This window comes from Eptesicus fuscus, chromosome 10 (assembly GCF_027574615.1).
Source record: "Eptesicus fuscus isolate TK198812 chromosome 10, DD_ASM_mEF_20220401, whole genome shotgun sequence".
NCBI classification, from domain to species: Eukaryota; Metazoa; Chordata; class Mammalia; order Chiroptera; family Vespertilionidae; genus Eptesicus; species Eptesicus fuscus.
This window is the reverse complement of record NC_072482.1, coordinates 87,177,097-87,199,510: the sequence shown is the minus strand read 5'-3', so window position 1 is coordinate 87,199,510 and position 22,414 is coordinate 87,177,097. Positions and strand designations below refer to the sequence as shown.

Genomic DNA, 22,414 nt, shown 5'->3' with positions numbered 1-22,414 from the left:
CTTGAGTGTGGCTCTTCCACAAAATACCACGGCCTGGGCGAGTCTATTTTGAAGAAGTGGCGTTAGAAGAAGTTTAAGTTTAAAAAATTTGGCTCTCAAAAGAAATTTCAATCGTTGTACTGTTGATAATCGGCTCTGTTGACTAATGAGTTTGCCAACCACTGCACTAGAGGCCCGGTGCACAGATTCGTGCACTGGGAGAGGGGAGTGGAGGGTCCTCAGCCCGGCCTTCACCCTCTCCCAGTCTGGGACCCGTCGCGGATGTCCGCCTGCCAGGGGGATCAGGCCTAAGCCGGCAGGCAGACAGCCCTCTCACAGTCAAGGGCTCTCAGAGTTTGGGACCCCTCACTCCGTACCGCCCACCTGCAGTGGAGGCAGGAGAGGCTCCTGCCACCGCTGCTGCGCTCACCAGCCTTGAACCCACTTTTTGCTGAGCAGCGCTCTCCCACTGGGAGCACACTGACCCCCAGGGGGCAGCTCCTGCATTGAGCGTCTGCCCCCTGGTGGTCAGTTCGCATCATAGTGACCTGTGGTTTTGTAGTTCAGTTTATGTGCATATTAGGGTTTTATTATATAGGATGCTGTTTAGTATGGCATGGGCTGGGACACATGACATTTAAAAGGTACTTGGCATATATTGAAAACTCAATAAATGTTAGTAATTACTATAAAATAACAAGAAATAGAAAAGAATTTTATTTGTTTTTACTTGTAGGTGAATAAGTATGGACAACAAAGACACATATTTGCTGAACTTTAAAGGCTATAATTTTGAATCTCCTTTAGTTGATGCTGACTTTCTAGAAAATCTAGATGATTTTGAAATTAGAGATGATGATGTCTTCATAATTACATATCCAAAATCTGGTAAGTTTGAGGAGTGGACTACCTGTTACCAGTTTTCACTCTGGTTTGGTAATACATGTGTACAAATGAGCCCTTTTCCAGACATTAACAGTACCAAGCCTACATTGAGAGCACCATTTAGGATTTTTAATAAAGTTAAATAAATCTCAAATTTTTCATATGTAAGGTCATTTAAAATGCATATATTGTCATTTTTTAAGGCACCTATGAAGGAACCAAATACTGAGCCAAAGCAGATACTAGGTCAAAGCTGACCTGTCGGCTTTCTCTGAGAATGGAAGAAAATATATTAAAAATCCAGCAGGATTTTGATTAGCGGCATCTCTCAGTCAGAACTAATTCCTAATGTGCTTTTCAATTACTCTAATTACTTTTATTTCCCTATCATAATGAAATAATTTTAAACTAAAGTAAATTGTTCTCAAATCTTACATTCCCCTTAAAAGCTTAGTTTTTATATGTGCTTTTTAGAACACAGGGTGATTGGTATTCTTGAATCAATGTTGTACAAAGAGGTTAATATTGCCCAAAAATACATTGGAGTCAAAGTCAATACAAAAAAAAATCATTCCTGATTTTCATGAAAATGTTCCAGTCCCTCCCTTTTACCAATGACTTTGAAATTCAGGACCCTGTTTACTTTCCCCAAATGAGTAATACAATGCCTTTCCCTGGATTTTTCTACTCTGCAAAATGTGTTGGCACATTTGATATCAGGTGTTTTTTATTTCCCTCCCTTAGATGTTGGTGGTGCCTCAGTTTGCTTAGTTTTAGGTTAAGCAGCCCATAACAATTTTTCCGTTACCCTTAATCCAGCCTAAGTATTTGGCACACCACACACCAGTCCTTAGTCCAACCTGCTGGGGTCTTGCTCATCTTAGAGGGGAGATGAGTGACTCTCCAGGATTCACCATAAATTTTTTAAAATATACTTTATTGATTTTTTACAGAGAGGAAGGGAGAGGGATAGAGAGTTAGAAACATCGATGAGAGAGAAACATCTATCAGCTGCATCCTGCACCCTCCCCACTGGGGATGTGCCCGCAACCAAGGTACATGCCCTTGACCGGAATTGAACCTGGGACCCTTGAGTCCGCAGGCCGACTCTCTATCCACTGAGCCAAACTGGTTAGGGCCACCATAAACTTTATAAAAGCCTACTGTATCTATTAAATCTACTCAATTGAGTAGCAATGATTGCAAGATTATTGACACCTCACATTCTTTTAGAACATTGATTATATATTCATGAACATAGGTGCAAAAATCCTAAACCAAATAAATATAAGCAAAACAAATCTAGCAATGTCAAAAAAAAGATATCATTGTGACCAAGGTGGCTTTATTTCAAGGTGGTTTAAAAATATATTAATGCAGTTCACCCACATTACTAGAGTATAGAAGAAAGCCTGGATTATCATCTCAACAGGTGCAGAACAAGCATTTAATAAATTCAGCATACATTCCTAAGGGAGACTATTAGCAAACTAGGGAGAAAGTGAACTTCTTTAACCTGATGAATAGAATCTACCAAAACTACCACAGACATCAAATGCAATAGTGAAACATTTAAAATCAAGTATGAGACAAGAATGCCTATCAGCACTGTCATTTAGCACTGTATTGGGAGGCCTATACAACGTTGAAAAGAAAAGCTGAAAGGGGTCTTGAGCTCTTAAACTGTCTGTATTTCCAAAAGGTAAAGCTTTAAGCAAGACTAAGGAAGGAGGAACAGAGATAGCCGCAGAAAGTCACATGAACAGAATGTACATGAATTACAGGGAACAAAAGAGCTGAAGGATTGAACTAATCACTACTGTCACAACTCTTTTTGAGAAAAAGGGAACTTAGAACACCTAATTTTATCTTTACTAATTTTAATGTAAAATACATAGAAGAAAAAGTTGGACACATTTCCTTGGCATATTTAGAGTGGTTAAAAAGAAGGAAAAAGCTCCAAATAGTTTTACAATAGATGGCATAATTATTGACATTATTAATAAAAAATTAATTCAGTGTTGAAAATGAAATTATTTATTTTTACAGGTACCATCTGGACTCAGCAGATATTAAGCTTGATTTATTTTGAGGGACATCGTAATAGAACTGAAGACTTGGCAACGCTTGATAGAGTCCCCTTCTTGGAATACAATATACGCAAAACAGACTTTCTCAAAAGACCATCTCCTCGCCTCTTCTGTTCCCACCTCCCGTATTATTTGGTACCAAAAGGTCTCAAGCGCAAAAAAGCTAAAGTAAGTCATATAAATAGCTTATGGACCTTTGGCACAAACAAAAATACTATCTTCAAATATTTTTCTCTAGCCCTACTCATCCACAGTCTTTCAAATGTGATCATTATAATCTTTGATACTGTTTTACACATAAAATATATATGGAATTATAAGTATATACATAAATTGGGTCATCCCACACATTGCTTGTAGTGTGATTATATAGCATACAGCAACATTTCTTTGATGACAGCACATGAAATTCTATTCCTTTTAGTGGTTTAGTAGAATTTATTGTATGGCTCTACAATGTTTAGTGTATTGATGGACAGGTAAGTTACAGCAAATGTATATATTACATTGCAATATACATTCTTTTTTCTTTTTTTGAATCCTCACCTGAGGATATTTTCCATTGATTTTTAGGGAGAGTGGAAGGGAGAGGGAAGACAGAGAGAAATATCGATGTGAGAAAAACGCATTGATTGGTTGCCTCCTGCATGGGCCCCCACTAGGGTCCAGGCCAGGAGGAGCTTACAGCCGAGGTACCTGCCCTTGACCAGAATCGAACCTGGGACCCTTTGGTCCACAGTCTCATGCTCCATTCACTGAGCCAAACAGACTAGGGCCAAACTCAAGGGTCCCAGGTTCGATTCCGGTCAAGAGCATGTACCTTGGTTGCGGGCACATCCCCAGTAAGGGGGTGTGCAAGAGGCAGCTGATCGATGTTTCTCTCTCATTGATGTTTCTAACTCTCTATACCTCTCTCTTCCTCTCTGTAAAAAATCAATAAAATAAAATAAAAAAAAGAAAGAAATATTTCTGTTTAGGAAATCTTTTCTTCTCTGAGACCAGAAATATATACTTTATTTTTAAGATGTCAAATGTTGCTTTCATATTTAAATCCTTAATCTATTTTTAAATGATTTCTTTTTGGTCTGTGAGGTATGAAGTAAAATTCCAATTTTATACTATACTAGAGGCCCGGTGCACGAAGATTCGTGCACTTCTGGGGGGTCCCTCAGCCTGGCCTGCACCTTCTCAAAATCTGGGACCCCTTTGGTAGAGTCCCTAGGCCTGGCCTGAGATCAGGGCCTATCAGTGCTTTCCTCCCTCCCCCCCCCCCCCCCCCCGGGCTACAGGCAACTGGCCCCAACCCTGCCACTGCCACTGCTTGCCATCTGTGCAGCCCTGCCCCCCTCCCCTGCCAACGGTGTCCTCCCTCTGCAGGCGACAGGCTGGGGTGCATGGCCTGGCTGGCCTGGGCCTCCCTTTTTATTTGCTGGGGGTCAGGGCCAGCCCTGCGAGGGGCCATCTGCCTACCTGATTGCCCCTAGCCACTCGCCTACCTACCTGATCACCCCTAACTGCTGGTCTGCCTACCTGATCACCCCTAACCACTTGCTTGGGGGTGGGGCCAACCCTGCGAGGGGCCATCTGCCTACTTGATCTCCCCTAACCACTTGCCTGTTTACTTGATCATCCGTAACCACTGGTCTGCCTACCTGATCACCCCTAACCCCTTTGCCTGCCTGATTGCCCCTTACAGCTTGCTTGGGGGCGGGCCAGCACTGACTTCTGGTTGGTCAGCCTCTGGTCATTACTCGTCATTATGACCCAGGGATTTTATATATTAGGATGGATAATTATTTGTTTCAACATTACCTGTTAAGTAGTTTTTCCTTTTTTATCTTGGCTTTTTATCAAATGTCACTTAACACTTACAGAGGGTACATTGAAACAGTTCCTTTTTTTAAAATATATATGTTTTTATTGATTTTTTTAACAGAGAGAAAGGGATAGTTAAAAATATAGATCAGCTGCCTCCTGCACACCCCCTACTGGGGATGTGCCTGCAACCAAGGTACATGCCTTTGACCGGAATCGAACCTGGGACCCTTCAGTCTGCAGGCTGATGCTCTCTCCACTGAGCCAAACTGGTTAGGGCTGAAATAGTTTCTATGCAGGGTAATTTGTAATATTAACCAACCTTAAAAATAAATAATTTTACTTTTAGAAATTATTCCTATATGCTTGTGCATGTAAAATATTATGTGAATAAAGTTGATTACTTCAACAGTCTTTGTAATAGCAAAAAAAAAAAAAAAAGGTATAACCTAAATTTCCATGAGTAGTAGGCTGGATGAAACAAATTATTATGCATTCATATAGTGACATGTTGGTGTGAAAAAACAACAACAAAAATAACAACAACCTGTAAGAACAACCAAGAATTGTTAAAATTGTTTTACTATACCTCCTACAGATTGTTTACGTCTACAGAAACCCCAAGGATGTTATGACTTCATACTTTCATTTTTCAAATGTGCTGGTCACACTTGAAGCTGGGAATAATATGGAACATTTCATGAAAAGGTTTCTAGATGGAAATGGTAACTATGAATTTATGCATTCAACTTGTTTATGAGGCCATGTTGCCATGTAGCCAAATTCTCAAACTTGGGGAACGTATTTTAAGGCGATAAAGAAGAGTAATGATAGAAGCTGGATGCACCCAAGTGGTTACTACTCTGTTAGCTTAATTTGCCACCCAATGGCTTTTCTATTCTCACCACGACCACTTTGGGGATTGTTATGGTTCCAAAGGCATATTGTTTAAGAAATACGTTGACCAGATCATAAAAGAACCGCAGTGGTGCACCAATTCAAAGTGGATGCAGTGTTTGTGTTCTGTCGTGGACCTGTGGTAGGCCTTATATGGCAGCGATGGAATATTCATTTCAACACTGAGGAGGATAGATTGATGTCAGAGGCTTGTGGAATGTGGAATTGGGGCTCTCACTTATTTAGATAATAAAAGGAGAAATAAAGAATGTTTTTCAGGTGGAAGAAACAAGAAAGTAAGGAGCTCACCTTAAATCTTCACAATTAGTTGTTTGGGCTTCTTCTTTTCTTCACTGCTGCTTTCCCTACATACATAGGAAAGGCAGGTTTCCATTGAAATCATGTCATTGTTTCCCAAAGCACCGTTTTACAAGGTAACACAGATGTCTCGTGGTGGGGGCTCTCCTTTCCTTTCGGAGGACGCCGGAACAGAAAAGAAAGACTCTAGTTTGCTGTTTGGTAAGCGCAACATCTTCACCTTGTCACTTACTAATTTCCCCCCAGTGGTAGGAAGCCGTTGGTTTGATCACATCAGAGGCTGGTATGAGCACCGACATGACTTCAGTATTCTGTTTATGATGTATGAGGAAATGAAAAAGGTAAGAGGCGAAGGTTATTTTTACAAATTATTTCTTTGAAACCCTCTTTTATTTTGGTTTTAATGAACCACATTTTCCCGGTTTTCTTGGTACCTAACTACTTCTCGTGCCGTTTCAGGGGTTTCTAATGCCTGCCCCTCCCTTAGCTATTGGCCTCCTCAGGGCTCTCCTCTCACTGCACACAGTCATCTCTGTGGTTCCTTTTCATGCTCCCATCTGTGTCAATAGGGGCAAACTCACAAGACCAGTGATGGAAAAAAGAGCAAAGGCACTTCGAAATGCTGGGGCCAGCCCTGGCCGGTGTGACTAGTTGGTTAGGTGTCATCCGATGCACTGAAGGGTTGGTGGTTCGATTCCCAGGCAGGGCCTGGGATGCAGGCTTGATCCCTGGTAGGAGGCACGATGTTTCTCTCCCTCTCTATTCCTCTCTCTCTCTAAAAATCAACAAGAATATTAAACAAATAAAACAAACAACAAACAAAAACAACCCTGGGGCGAGAAGCCACTAAGATTTGGCCAATTAGTCAGAGGTAATTGTGTGCCCAGTGATGCAAGTTCTTTGTGTTTTGTTTTGTTGTTTTTATTAAAGAGAATCTTGAAATGTAGCTTTCATGGAAATCACATAATATTTACATGTTGGCATCCAATGAAAACTGTCTTAATACATTGTGTAAACCAAACCAAACACATTTGAAGTTCACTATTTTGTGATCTCTGATTATATGTTGACTCACTGCTACATATCTTACTTGCTCATTAATTCAAGATTATAACATGCCTGTTATGTGACAGACCCTAAATAATCAGACAAAGACAATTGAACCCTTTATTTATAGAACTTATAGTCCAACAGGGAAGACAAGTATTCACTAAGTAGGTATATATACTTCAAACCTATGATAACTGTTATCAAGGAAAAGTGCAGGTATGATAAAAGATAGTACATGAAATATACTGATTTGGTGTAGGAAATAGGCAAATTATTTCTGGAAAAGTAACATGACAACTTTAAGCTAATAGATACGAGTTTGCAGAGAAGTAAAAGAGAAGTCTAAGCCAAGAAAAGAGAATGTGCAAATTATCTGAAGCAGTCAGGTGCATGATATCTTGGAAGAAGAAGTTAAAGAGCAAGGTGGAGGTAATGATTGAGATTAAGATAGATTGTATAGGAGCCAGACCATGCAAGGTTGGGGAGGGTCCTCTAATCGTGGTACATGCCCTTGACTGGAATCAAACCCTGGACTCTTCAGTGTGTAGGCCGAGGCTCTATCCACTGAGACAAAGCAACTAGGGCTGTTCATCTTTGCATTCCAGGGGTAAATCCCACTTGTTCATACTGTATAGTTCTTTTAATACTTTACTGAATTTGTTTTGCTAGTAATTTGTTGAGGATTTTTGTATCTTATCTTTCATAAATGATATTGGTTTTTATTTTTATTTTCCTGTAGTGTTCTCATTTGGCTTTGGTATCAGGGTAATGCTGGCCTTATAGAATGAGTTTGAAGTATTTCCTCCACTTTGATTTGATTTTTTTGAAGAGTTTGAGGATTGGTATTAATTCTTCTTTAATTTGTGTTTGGTAGAAATAACCAGTGAAGCCACCAAACTTGGACTTTCCTTTTTTTTGTAGCCATTGTATTTAATTACTTGCTTTACTCTTTCTCTCATGAAATTGTAAATTCTTAACAAGCACAGATAGCATATTATTGTTCCCTTAAACTTCTCCAGCACTTATCACAGTTTCTGAAACACAAGATTCCAAAAAGTGCTAGTTGAATGAGTGAATGGGTGAATGAAAGTGTGTTGTCCTTATAAAATCAAACAGTAGAAAGCTCTAACAACGCTGACAACCAGAGCACTCATTTTCATAGAAGGAATAGGAAAGTAATATATCTTTGTCAAACTTTAGACTTACAGTAAGTCCAATCACCTTCGGTTTTCCAAAATGTGATCAAGATGTTGGGATGTAACTCGTGTACTTTGTAAGCTGAATAGTTTCTCATACCCACAATTCTTTCAGGATCTCAGAAGTTCTGTGCTTAAAATCAGCCGTTTTCTTGAGAAAGAACTGAGTGAAGAGGATGTGGAAGCTATTGTGAAACAGTCTACATTTCAGAACATGAAGTCTGATCCAAAAGCAAATTATGAAGAGATTCTAAAACATGAAATTGGGAAAAGAACAGATGACGGACGTTTTCTGCGCAAAGGTGATGCTCAGGGGGTTTTAGGAGCAAAAGTGTTGAGAGTTCCGTGATTGCTTGGTCCCTACACTAATTAAGGGTGTGTTTACTGTGTCTTTCTAAGTACTGTCATTGGGACCTGGAGAGAATCAAAGATCTTAACTGCAAATGGCCCTGAAAAGTATCCCAGGACACTAAACAGTTTTGTAGTACATAGTCTAACACTTGAACCTAATTAATCAATATTACATTCCTTCCTTTTAGTCTACGTGTCCCTACTCTTTAAAATTGCTTAGCAAGTCTTACCTGAAGGTGATGTATAAATGAGACCAGAACAGCTCCAATTATTGGTTTTCTTTATTTCTCCTAGAACATTCTAGAAGTAAACCCAACATGTATTTTGTTGTGGGAGTGGGAATTTGAGTTAATAGTTATTTCCTCATGTATCAAATATCTTCAGTGTAAAAAGTAGTTTAATACTTCATGAAACCAATATGCTATGAATTCAAGTATTCAATAACAACATGCAATTAATTTTTATTTTGCTTCTATGACATGCCAGCAATTAAGAATAAATATATATTCCCCCTGATAATTCTTGATTTCAATTAAAATTTTTTTGATCTTTTAATGAACATTTTTCTAGAACATAATTTGTACTTCATTTATTCATATTTTATCCATTAATTTACCCATAACTTAGCATTTTGATGATGGATATTTATTCTTAATTAATGAAGATCTTCTTGAAATTGCTCTTGATGTTGCTAATTTTTTTAAAGTGTTTCTTTTTTGTCCCATTTATTTTCAGCTTTTAAGTCTCATTGCTTAACTAGATCAAATACAAAGTAATTTTCATGCCCATAAATAGCTTGCTAACTGTTCCAAATGCCAATGATAATGTTTAAATAAGAAAATTTGATAGTGGAAGATGCCCAATAATCTTCATTTAAAAATTGGCTTAATGACAGTTTCTAACTTCCATCAAGTAAAACTGAAGCAATGATAACTCTGAACACCCTCTATGACCTTGATTTCATTACTTGAAAATCTTTGGGTTTCATTTTTTTTTTAATTTTAAAGTATGTTTTTATTGATTTCAGAGAGGAAGGGAGATGGAGGGAGAGATAGAAACATCAATGATGAGAGAGAATCATTGGTTGATTGCCTCCTGCATGCCCCACACTGGGGATTGAGCCTGCTACCCGGGGATGTGACCTGACCGGGAATCAAACTGTGACCTCCTGGTTCATAGGTCGACGCTCAACCACTGAGCCATGCTGGCCGGGCTTTCTTTTCAATTTTATTTATTTATCTTTAGCTTTTTATTTATTTATTTTTACTTTTTAAATTATAGTTGAGATTCAAGATTATTTTATATTAGTTTCAGCTATGCAGCATAGTGGTCAGACATTTATATAATTTATGAAGTGATCCCCCTAATAATTATAGTACTCACCTGGCACCATCCATAGTTATTACAATATTATTGACCATATTGCCTATACTGTATTTTACATCCCATGACTATTTTGTAATGACCAGTTTGTACTTCTTAATCCCTTCAGTTTTTTCAATTTTAAAAATGAAGAAATGCTGATATTGTGGAGTTGTGTTAATAATTATATTACATGATAGATATAGTTTGCCAAGTATGGTGCCCAGCATTTTTTTTTTTAGATATATATTTTTCTCTTTTATTCTTTCCCTATCCTCATTTATCCCTCCTACCCCATCTTCCATCTGTACCCACCTCTCTCCCTTGCACAATCACCACAATGTTGTCCATGTCCATGAGTTCTTTCTCTTTTTTTTCTCAATCTCTCCACCCCACACTCCCAATAGTTACCCCATACCAGAGTTGTCTGTCTTCTCTCTATCTATGAATCTATTTTTCTTGTTAGTTCAGTTTGTTCATTAAATTCCACATATGAGTGAAATGATATGGTACTTGTATTTCTTTGGTGCCTGGTATTCAGTAAAATATATGAAAAAAAATTAAAGCTAGTAACCTATTTTACTCTTGTTATGCCATCTCAATAAAAGACTATAATTTAATGGTAGTGGTTGGAGAAAGCATAATAGCTGAGGATAGTGAACTTTATAAGTGTTTTTAAGTTTGTTTCTTAGTTCATTTCTGTGTAAGGGAACATGAAGTACCAAACCCATGGAGAACTAACAGATATTGGGGAGGCTGGCAGAGGAGGTTAAAGTGGGTGGGAAGGAACGCGTGCCCTGATAGGGCCACTTACTCACCCAGGTGCCCATCGTGTGCTTATTTCTAGGTACCGTTGGAGACTGGAAACATCACTTCACAGTGGAGCAAAATGAAAGATTTGACAAAATATTCCAAAGGAACATGAAAGATTTGCCTTTGAAGTTCATCTGGGATTTAAATGAGGAGTAAAGTCAGTGTAAAAGAATTCTAAAAACATCTACTAACTAGAGAGGCTATTTTAATAGACACATTAATTTGTGCTTCTTATGCAAATGTTAATTATAAAACTTTACTAATAAAAAATGAGTAAACTGTGCTTAGATTAGTTGCCAGGAGTTTGATAAACACTTTGAAATTTCAAAAATTAAAATGATTTAGGAGATAGTCTGCATTATAAATTGAAAAACAGGAAGCATGTAATAAGAATTGTAAATGTTCTGAGTTTTCTGTAGTGTGTATTTTTTCTTTACCTACAATTAAATTTAGTATTAATGAAACATTAAAATGTATTTTATTATTGTAATTAAATATTAATTCTTTGATTTAAAATAATTGTGAATGTTGAAATAGAGAACTCTTACGAAAGCACATGGATCTATTTAATACTTTAACAGATCACTAAAATTTCTTTTAATATATTGATTTTGAGAGAGATATAGAGAGAGAAAGAGAAACATGGATTTGTTGTTCCACTTTTTTATGCATTAATTTGTTGATTCCTGTATGTGCCCTGATGGGGATCTAACCCACAGCCTTGGTGTATCGGGATGATGTTTGAGAGATGTTAGGTAGAAGAGATTATGCATTATAAAATACTCTGTTAATAATAGTAATATTATAATTTAAATTTAAGTACTTGTAGGGAGAATTGTCTTGTTCTATATTTACATTTTGCAGTAAATTTAACCAACAAACACTGGGTTTACTAAAAGCAACGGGCTCACTGCGAGGATCTCTGTGGTTAAGAAAATTTTGAAGAAATACAGTTACTCCGCAGAGAAGTTTATGTTCTAGTTTGGATAGCAAGGTAATACCAAATACAAAAGAATACATTTAAAACATAGAACTCGCTGGTTGAATTTAAAATACACATCTAAATTAGGTTAAATTGAATTAAATGGCATAATGACTATAGTAGGTGATAAATTCTAAGATGAATTGTACTCTACTAAGAAGTATTAACATACAAAACATTCAAACCTGTAATAATTTTTTGTGAGTTTATTTGAGCCAAACTGTCAACAATTGCCGGGAAGCAGAACCCCAACTAAGTGAGATAATGCTCCAGATAATAGGGAGTCATCTCTATTTTTATACATTGCAGTCAAAGGAGGGACAGATGGGTTACATAAAATCCATTGGTGCAGGCTTTCCTGGCCTTGGGCTCGGCGGCACCCAGCGTCCCTGCTAGGGATCAAAGGAGCCGACCCCCAGTGGTTTCCTGCGATCTGTGCAGGCTCCCCGCTGGTGCCCAAGGCCAGGAAAGCCTCCGCCCGAGGCTTTCCCGGCCTTGGGCTGGGCCGCATCCAGTGTCCCTGCTATGGATCGTAGGAGCCGACACCCTGGTCATTGCCTTCGATCCGTGCAGGCTCCCTGCTGGTGGCTGGTGCCCAAGGCCGGGAAAGCCTCCACCCAAGGCTTTCCCAGCTTTGGGCTCCGCCACACCCCATCGTCCCTGCAACGGTTTCCTGGTGGGCGTGGCTTGGTTGATGGGGGTGGCTTGGGCGTAGCGAAGGTGCGGTCAATTTGCATATTTGTCTATTATAAGGTAAGATGAGCCCCAAATACTCGTAGGAATGAAATGCCTTGAAGTTTCATGGAGGGCAACTGCTATAAGCAAGGCAGCTTGCATACTTAATTCAGTAAGTATTCACAATCTTACACAGCACACGTTACAATGTCCATTTTACAGAAGGAAGTAGTGTAATAGCAATTTTTAGGGGTGAAATAGGCAGGTTTAGGGCATTTTTAAAAATTAAGGGTGAGAAACCAGTCGGGAGCAGAAAACCAGGATTACGGGCTTGATTAGGGGAAAGAGACCTGCCGGGCTGTCTCGCAAGGGACAAACAGCAACATGTGCAGAGGTGAACACGCTTTTTGAGGAGAGGAATGGGAAGGAATGGGGTTTAGAGTACTTGGTGTACGCTGATTGGTGGCTTAATGTATGGTCCATAGAGGAACAAGGGCTTAGGGTATTTGGCAGGTGCTGGTTGGTTAGCCAATGTATATGTCCATACAAGGTGCCTGGTTAGGTACTCAGGTATTTCTGGGCTGAAGGTAACTTCATACTCCGCCCACCAGTTGGGGTAAAAGGGAGGATCTATCATTTAGGGAGGATCTATCAAAGGGGACCCATGGAAAAAACACAGAGCTACAGAGTTGCAAAAGGTTACATTTCCTTGAGACAACGGAGTTGGAAGAGGCAGCAGTTACATTTCCATAAGACAAGGGAACTGGGAGTAGCAAAATGTCCATATTTACAAAATGAAGAAGGAGGTAGAAAGCTCAGAGGAACCAGGAGAACAGTGAGGGAGGAGGGCCTCACAGTCCCATGTGAGGTTTGACCTTTGAGCTCAGGAGTTACTGTAGTAACCGAATCAAAGGGGAGTACCCACCAATCAGAGGGGATATGGAGGCACAAAACACAAAAACAAACACACACACACACACACACACACACACACACACACACTGCAGCCTTTATAAACCATGGAAAAAGGAACTAGGTGGGACTCTTTCCCCCTCCCCACTGGGCGTCTGTGCTTGTTCTTCACTTTCCGCCTTTGCTATACCATCTTCTGTGGTTTCATTCTTGGACTCTGATGGACAAAGAGCCCCAGGAAACCACCCTGCCCAGGGAAACACCGCCTATTCCAGTCCCCAAATCCGGGACCAGAGCCGAGCCAGGATTTCACTCAGGGTTGCTTCCATTTGAGGCTGATCAGATTAGCTACGCGTGCCTCACGTTAGCGTAATGGGAGAGGAGGTAAGACAAGAAGGATGTGATTCTGAACTTTTAGAGGAAATGGAAATCCTCTGAAATGGAATGAAATCTAATAAATCCAATCCAATCTATTCCATCTAAATTTAGCGATCAAAAGTCTGGGAGTTAACCAGAAGCGGCCTAAGAATGTAACACATGGGACCAACATGCCATCAAACTAAGGGATTGTAGCTTTGCATGATAAAAGAGGGATCCCATCAAAAACAAGCTGTCTCCCACCAGGAGTTAATTGGGGGGTTGTGGGGGGAAGAGTAGGTGAATGAGATGCTGGGAAAATCCTCCGCGCGGTCCGAGAGCCGTTGGCGGGCGGGGGGGCGCGTGGGCCGGGACGCCTCGGCCCCCGGTGCGCCGCGGGCGAGCTCCCGCCCGCTCTGTGGGTCATGGTGCCCGCTCGCACCGACGTGCCCGCTGCGATCCCCAGAAGCAAAGTGAAATACTCAGCGCTCTCCTGCACTGACGATGGACCCGTGAACCCTCAGGAGGAAACCTCGCCGGCTGAGCGCTGCTGTGAACCCCAAAGATGCCCAGGTGTGGCGAGATCGCGCTTGCTCCAGTTGAAGGAAAGCCCTCCGAAGACCCCTTACAAGGCCATTGCCTGCTTCGCCCTGCAGTTTTTGATGGGCGCCTTCCTCGTGGTCGCCGGCTGCCTCCTGCTGGCCGGCTCCGTCAGCCGAGTGGGACCCGCCCGGGCCGTGGCCGTTCTGATCGTGGGCATCCTGGTGCTGGTGCCCGGGTGCTACCACCTGCTCGTCGCTTGCCAAGCCCATCGAGGCCGCCGTGGCTACTCCTACCAAGACCTTCCGGACTGTGGCGACTAGCGGAGCTTGGAGGCATTTGGCAGCAGCTGTAGAAATCCGTGTCGAAGGGTTAAGGAGTTCTGCAGTTTTGCAGCTACTGGCAAAACGACGGCCAGATTTTATAAGTCCCTGCCCAGAATGTTAAATGAATTTACAATGAGACAAACAGGAAGCCAGGGCGTGCTCTACTTTTATTTTCCTGGCCCTGGCTAAAACCCCGGGCAGATTTGTCCACGTGAATATGAATAATGGAAGACTAGCGATATTAGTTTTACGGGAAAGTAAGAAGTTGTACTGTGGGACAAAAATGTTGCCTCCACCACCCTATTTAGAGCTGAGCACATCTTTGAAATAGTCCTTATTAATATTTTTTTATCTTGTGACGAATGGAAAAATGCAGTCTATCTAATTTCCTATTACCAAGTAATTTATTTGGAAAATTTCCGAGGACCTTATCCCCCACATTTATCTCTAACTTGCATTCTGGATGATCTTGGTAAAATCACATATCGACTTAGGAAAAATAAAAAGAGCACAACACTTGTGTTGTGTGGAGGCCCCATGAGCTTTAAGACAGACTGGCTTTAAATCCAGATGCAAACTTTCTAGCAGTATAAGCTTATACAAGTACCTTAGTACTCTGACATAGAGTTTGGGACCATAATTTGTACTGTTTGGGGTTTCAGTAGGGGTCAAAGTATTTTCTATTAATAACCTGCCACATAGATGTTCCCCAAAGTGTTAATTTCTCACTGTGAAAGAGGCTTCTGCAGAAGACTTCACTCAAAATTAACCAAAGTCACGGTGAGTTGCATCTATTCGCTGGAAGTTAACAAAACCCAAGAGAACTACAGTAGACTGCTCATTTGCAATGTTATAATCTCAGGTTAAATCAGGACACTGGGTTGCTTTTTATTTGTATGAGCCTTTTCCTTTTGAGTCCTATATAGAAATAGGGCAGAAGCTTATATAATTTGAAGGGGTCTCATAAGAAAAAGAATACAAAATGAAGCGCAGGGCATGGCAATGGGCCTGTCCGAGGGTGGGGCACTAAAGCTTAAGTCTCATTAGTTTCGTGATAAATCTGGCTGTGATAGAGGTGAAGAAGGAATCTAGAGAAAAGGACTGAATATGGAATATGTCTACAGTTAAGGCTATGGCTCCAAATGAAAGGTTGCAATTGATAAAGCAGCAGTATTTTCTAGAATAAATGGTATTATCCCATAAAAAGAAATACTTTCTGAAGTGTTGTAAATAAAAATATAGACAGGTTTGTAGAAGATAAAGAAAAGAATGTATTTTCTGAAAAAGAATGTTGGCAATTCATAAAGGAGAAGAAAGATGCTCTCAAGTATGTTATGCCTAGGATGATAAACAAAATGTACCCAAGATAAAAAAGAGTTTGTGGTCTTCCATCAGTGCTATGTTAAGTACCCAGACTCACAATGAATGGGGGGGAAAGTGATAAATGTCTCATTATTAGTTTGAGATCCATCAAACTGTAGTAAAGAACTAGGGATAATATGAGCTGTACCTTGTTTGGGCTCTGATATCACCATCATATCCTCCCTCTTATAAGAACCCTCAGAATACATGGAAAAGTAACTGGTAAAAGTCCACCACATCATTCATGTGAATAATTAGTATTAAAAGTGACTCGGCCATGTAAAAAAAGTGACTTTTTAATATATAGAACAGTTAATCTGTGCAATGTTAGTTAAGGAAGGTCAACCCAGGAATCAAAGATCCAAATAAGGTCAATAGTGTAAACTTCAGTCCAGAGGTGAATCTTACCACAAAGACAAAGAGTATCAGAGCGTCATCATATACGGAAGATATTAAAAATCCAAGCATTGTTTTAATTCCAGACATGGTATACATAGTGTGTATGCTAACTTTACATTTTTAGTTAACCAGGTCACATATCTATCAACCCTCATTGAATTATAAATTATATATATTTTGCTTTATTTTTTATATCCAAAGTTGAGACCAATTTGCTAGAGCATCCTTTTGAGAGAATTAGGTTTCCAAACAGTGCCTGGCAGTTGTCAAATCACAGTTGACTGGCTCACCAAGGCAAGTCACAGGAAATTCCGGGAGAGAGAGAAGACTTCAGCAAAACCCATCTACAGAGAGGCTATTTCAAAGACCGTTCTGATACCTTATTGAGAAAACTTTTGATTTTCTGTCCTTCCAAGAGTGTAGGTAACCATGTCATATTTTGCTCTAGGGTCTTCATGTTTTTAAAAGTAGCCTTTTTCACTATGGATTTCACACCCTCATTAGTCAGCTGTGTTTCAAGAAACTTGCTGATTTTTAGTACAGTGCTTCTAGGCTTCTGAAGTGGTTCAAGTTGATCCCAGATGAATCCCATGATGAAGAGAAGACAATGTACGTACCAGCGTAAAGGCCCACAATGTAACAAATGTGTGAATAAGGACTCTATCAGGCAGGTACTGCTCAAAGATACATGAGTGTTTCTATTTATAGATTAAACAACTTGGGGAAGATGTTCAGGAATCAAGTAGAAACACGAGACAAAACTCTTTTCACTACACATTCCATTCATTTCTGCCTACCACTGTGTTCATGAGGCCTACCCTGACTACCCTATCTGATAATGCAACCTCCCCAGTGTCCCTCCGACACTTCCTCTGATTACTCGTTTTCTACATTACTTTTTTATTTCCAGAACATTTATCACCTTTTAATACACAAAACAATGTGATTATGTACTATATTCATTGTTTAGTGTCTGTCTTTCCCCACTAGTATGTTAGTTCTAGGAAAACAGATTTAAAAAAAAAAAAATCTATTTTGTTCAGTTCTTAGAACGGTACCCGGAATGTAACAGTCACTGGGTAAATTTGTGGATGAAAGAATAAGTTATTGCCTAACTTAAAGGGAAACGTGACGACCTGAGAGTAAATCAAACCTATGTACTAAAAAAAGAAAGACTCATGGACACAGACAGCAGTATGGTGATTGCCAGAGGGAGGGGGGAGGTAGAAGGTAAAGGGGGAATAAGTGATGATGGAAGGAGACTTGACTTGGGGTGGTAAACACACAATACAATACACAGATGATGTATTATAGAATTGTATACCTGAAACCTGTATAATTTTATTAACCAATGCCACCCCAATAAAATCAATTAAAATAAAACAAAAACAAAATAAAGGACTTTCTAATCATTTCACTCATTGATAACCTAAAACAAATTTCTATCTAAAAAGACCTTAGGTAAGTATATTTTAAAAGTATGTTCTCAGTCAGTCTCAAATAGCCATATACTATGTGATTACATTTATTTAACATTCTTGAAATAAAATTGAAGAGATGGAGAACAGATTACTAGTTGCCAGAATTGCGGTGGTGATTACTATACATTTGATAAAATTGCATTGAACTATATACACACACACACATACATGAGTGCTTGTAAAACTGGCGAAGTCTGAATAAGCTCTGGAAACTGTACCAATGTCAATTTCCTGATATGGATCATGTATTATAGTTATGCAAAATGTTACCATGAGGAAGGGAGAGGGAGAGAGAAACTTCAGTGATGAGAGCGAATCATCTGTTGGCTGCCTTCTGCATGCCCCTACTGGGGATTGAGCACAGAACCCAGGCATGTACCCTGACTGGGAATTGAACTGTGACCTCCTGGTTCATAGGTTGATGCTCAACCACTGAGCCACACCAGCTGGGCTAGTGCAGGAATTTTTAAGAGTATTCTCAATTCCCCTCTTTTGTCTCTTATTACATTACTGTCATCATTTAATTTGTCTATAAGCTATATTCATCCAATATATTATAATTCTAGTTTATCTTTTATTTTGTTTTTGGAAGAATTTCAAGAGTTCTAATCCAGGCAATCTGACTTCAAGGAGTCCCTGAACCAGCAGACATTACATGCAACATCTTGCTGTATGCACCCATGTGTATTTTGGGGTAAAGGTCCACAGCTTTTATGAAATTATTGAAGGGTTCTGTGCTTCTCCCACCCAGTTGGGTGTGAGGGGAGATAAATAGTATAATTCTTCCATAAAGTTAGAATTTATGACCAACATGCTGCTAATTGGAAATCATATCAATGCAGTGTCAAATACCAAGTGTTAGTTGGTTTATTTTTTTAAACGAGATACAGTACAAATTAACATTAAAGTATTTAATTAATTTACAGTTTATAGTCAATGCCAGATATGGTCCAATCCTTCTTCATGTTGGAGACCGGATAACATGAGTTAATAGCCATAGTCATGACCTTACATATTGCAAAATTATGAATTCACATTTATATTCTAAATAAGGATTATACTATCAAATGTAGCTTTAAGGTTAATTTGGATTTCAGTTATTACAAAACAGGTAACCCATGAACGCTCTTATTTATATAGGGTCACCTTCTGCATTGCCTTCTTGGAGGTAATATCTGCCTATTCATCTGCAGATTCCATATGAGGGGGAAGAACAAAAGTAGGATTTCTTTGTTTATTCTCCAAAAATTTCCCGGAGTTTGGTTCTTTGGTTCGCGCGATGAGACACCTTTGTCTTCTAAGTGTTAGTCTTGGCCTCTCCTGATCTGCACACTGGAGTCTCATGGTCACCTGTCCCTCAAGATTCTCTCTCTCTCTCTCTCTCTCTCTCTCTCTCTCTCTCTCTCTCTCTCTCACTCACACTCACACACACACACACACACACACACACACGCACGCACACTCTGTAAAGCTCTGTAAATGCACTGTCCCTCTACTAAGGAACAACTCGCCCCTCACTGCGCTGCTGGAATCAATCTATCAGACTTGAAAGAAAATCCTCTGCGCTGGGTCGTGGCTCCCCCTCCTCCGTGCTCTAGGGCCCTACCCTTTCTCAGGTTTCCAGCCACGACTGGGTCGACTGCAGGTCGGATTGGCTGAGCTAGGAAGAGGAGCAGAGGCTCCGCCAAATCACACATCCAGGATTTTCCTCTTTCTTGGTCTCCTCCCTAGAATCCTGGCAACAGGTGAGCTCCATTGCTGCTCCCGGCAGAACCCTGCCCGGGGTTGCTATGGAGATAGGACGCTGCAACTTGCAGAGCAAATAGGACCCAGAAATCGCTTAGCAGACCTCAGCAAAGCGACTGTCCTGCTTTGACTCTTTGCACATCTGCACAATCCCTTTCATCCAGAAGTGTGTTTTTTCCCCCCTTGATTCCTTCTATGGAAGACTCCACTGCCCTGGAGCAAGAAAAAGAAAATCAGGAATCGGGGGAAGAAGGGAGGCCCTGGGACGAAATGACAGCAGGTTCTGCCCAAGATCCTCAGCCTGGATTATCTGAACACCCGGAGTCAGAGCAGGGGCCTGACCCTGGGCCCCAGCCCGGGAGCAGCCCGCCTCGGAGCCCGGCCCGGAGCAGCCCACCTGTGGATGACCTCGCGGGTCCAGGTGCATCCCCACCTTCGCCTCCTCGGGAGCCCTCCTCCTCTCCTCCTCTGGCTCTGTCCGGACAGCACCTTGCTGCACCGTGGCAGTCAGACAAGACCACGAGTGGGATTCCTGAAGCCGGGACACCTCGCCCTGACCACTGGCAACAATCATCTGATAAAGGAGCATCAACTCCTCATCAAACATGCCAGTCAAAGGGGAACGCCTTTCAACAGTTTCAGCAAACGGACAGTCACCTGTATGAGCCGAGGGACGCGAACGGTAACAACTCTAAACAAGAAGACCTGCGATCTGACATTTTTCAGGAGGAAGACTCAGACAGTCAACACCACCTGGATGAGCCTGAGCCTGAGCCTGAAGCGGCCCCCAGCATGCTTGAGATGGCCATTCAGAGTGCTAAGGCTTACCTACTGAAGACCAGTAGCAAGTCAGGCTTAAATCTGTAAGTCCTGGAGGGAAAGAGAGAGAAAAGTATGGCAAAGAAAAGGGGGTGTGAGTATCTCGGGGTGAGAGTGTGTTTCTATGGGGAAATATACTTGAAAAGTCTGTATTAGTATGAGTTAGTGGCTTAATAACTTTGCATCACAGGGCGCAAAATAGGTCATTGGTGGGGATTCTTCTAGCTTCTTTAAAGACCCTCGGCACAGAGAAACAAAACCTAGGAACTGTGGAATCTTGGGTTTGAAAGAGACCAAAGAGATAGCGAAGTCCCAGCGTCTCTTCAGGAAGCTTGTAAAAGTAGCTTTCTGCAGTGAGGGAGCACCTGGCTCTAATATAAGCAGCAAAGTGCTCGCATGGCTTGGTTTTGAGTTCTCACCAGGCCAGTCCTCGGTGACCAGTTATATGTTTTTCTGGAACTATCCTGATGTGAGCATTGAAAGCTCTGCATCTTAAGAAACTCCTAGTCTGGGCAAACCGGGGGGATTAGTCACCATAATTTTAAGGTCTAAAGAATAAAACATTTTAATATTTTCACAAAACTCTACATTGACAATTTAAAATGTTATTTACAAATTACTGTCTTAAACTACAATTTACTTAAGTTTTAGGGATGTGATCTGCTGCTCAATAGTGGATTCTACTTGAATCTCTCATATAAACTATCATCATAATGCCCTGGGTTAAATAACAAGCAGGAATTTACAAACTTGGTTAAAAGTCCAAAAGAATCATTATACATACTGGAGATCTCACTAATTATTTAAAACCCAGTACAAAAACACAAAATGGGGAAGCTTCCTTTACTGATTTTTAAAAATATATATATTTTATTGATTTTTTACAGAGAGGAAGGGAGAGGGATAGAGATTAGAAACATCGATCAGCTGCCTCCTGCACACTCCCTACTGGGGATGTGCCCGCAACCAAGGTACATGCCCTTGACCAGAATCGAACCTGGGACCCTTCAGTCTGCAGGCCAACACTCTATCCACTGAGCCAAAACAGTTAGGGCTACTGATTTTTTTTTATAGTGGACATTGCTTAAGTATCTAACTTTTATTTCATTTCCAAATGCTCAGTCTCTGAGGTAATAAATGAATATCTTAATAGTCTCTGTTTTCTTCTAAGCACTTTAGAGCCAGTCGTTAAAAACTCCTTCCTAAAAATAAACCTCACTCTCTTGTATGCAGACCCTATTTGACATATATTGAGATAACAACAAACAAAAACAAAGACCTAATTTTGACGATGTAAGAACCAAAAGCAGTTGCTGAATGGGAAGTCTATCATTTACACAAACACAAAGCAGCGTATTTGTGATCTCAGAAAGGCCCACTCTACACTGAGGAAGAATGATTTTCAGGGCTGACCTGAGGACAGAGTGGTTTCAAATAATTTCTTGAGAGAAATGATATAAATGGGACACAGCAAGCAAAGGCTCTCAGGGAGGACTTAGCAATTATATTGAAGTGATTTGAAGTAGATTTATCTCCCTGGGGCAGAAGTTGTCACTGAACTAATTATTAGAAATGAAATCGGAGAGATAAAATGCTTAACTGTCAGAGAGAAAATTTGTGCAAGTTTCCTTATTGGTCAGAGGAGTTTCTATCTAATCTGAGAGCACATTGACAGACAATTCAGGTCTTAAATTCACATTGTAAGTCTGGTATTTGAAAAGGCACACTTTCACCATTTTGTATAAAATGTAATGAATTAATGGGAGGTTAGAGGCAGCTTCACTAATACAGTTATGAAATAAAAAGCTAGGACAATGTTGTTGTTTTTTTTGTTTTGTTTTAAAAACATATTTTATTGATTTTTCACAGAGAGGAAGGGAGAGGGACAGAGAGTTAGAAACATCGATGAGAGAGAAACATTGATCAGCTGCCTCTTGCACACCCCCTACTGGGGATGTGCCTGCAACCAAGGCACATGCCCTTGACCGGAATCGAACCCGGGACCCTCCAGTCCGCAGGCCAACGCTCTATCCACTGAGCCAAACCTGTTTCGGCTGGA

General features: G+C 40.4%; 3 protein-coding genes across 4 annotated transcripts in view; all 3 read left to right on the top strand.

Moving 5' to 3' along the window:
* The first annotated feature begins 725 nt into the window (after window positions 1-725).
* Window positions 726-10,958, top strand: LOC129150572 (amine sulfotransferase-like). Its single transcript, XM_054722389.1, has 6 exons — window positions 726-867; window positions 2,914-3,122; window positions 5,368-5,494; window positions 6,231-6,325; window positions 8,346-8,532; window positions 10,791-10,958. The coding sequence occupies exons 1-6, from the start codon at window positions 726-728 to the stop codon at window positions 10,910-10,912; spliced, it is 882 nt and encodes a 293-aa protein (XP_054578364.1). The 3' UTR covers window positions 10,913-10,958.
* Window positions 10,959-14,092: 3,134 nt separating this feature from the next.
* On the top strand, window positions 14,093-14,696 carry LOC129150582 (transmembrane protein 230-like). The gene has a single exon (XM_054722439.1). The coding sequence runs from the start codon at window positions 14,108-14,110 to the stop codon at window positions 14,543-14,545; it is 438 nt and encodes a 145-aa protein (XP_054578414.1). The 5' UTR covers window positions 14,093-14,107; the 3' UTR covers window positions 14,546-14,696.
* A 5,035-nt stretch (window positions 14,697-19,731) lies between these two features.
* Window positions 19,732-22,414, top strand: part of RSPH4A (radial spoke head component 4A) — a 10,668-nt gene continuing 7,985 nt past the window's right edge. For both annotated transcript variants that reach the window (XM_008139034.3, XM_008139041.3), the window contains exon 1: window positions 19,732-20,399. In XM_008139034.3, coding sequence (XP_008137256.2) covers window positions 19,732-20,399 — 668 coding nt within the window. The remainder of the gene's footprint in view (window positions 20,400-22,414) is intronic.

What these genes read in the sequence shown, in the direction of transcription:
- LOC129150572 (XM_054722389.1), top strand. Translation starts at nt 726, where the DNA reads ATGGACAACAAAGACACATATTTGCTGAACTTTAAAGGCTATAATTTT. An exon ending in TCAAGCGCAAAAAAGCTAAA is followed by an intron (nt 3,123 to 5,367) that starts GTAAGTCATATA and finishes TACCTCCTACAG; the next exon opens with ATTGTTTACGTCTACAGAAA. An exon ending in AAGGTTTCTAGATGGAAATG is followed by an intron (nt 5,495 to 6,230) that starts GTAACTATGAAT and finishes ATTTCCCCCCAG; the next exon opens with TGGTAGGAAGCCGTTGGTTT.
- LOC129150582 (XM_054722439.1), top strand. Translation starts at nt 14,108, where the DNA reads ATGGTGCCCGCTCGCACCGACGTGCCCGCTGCGATCCCCAGAAGCAAA.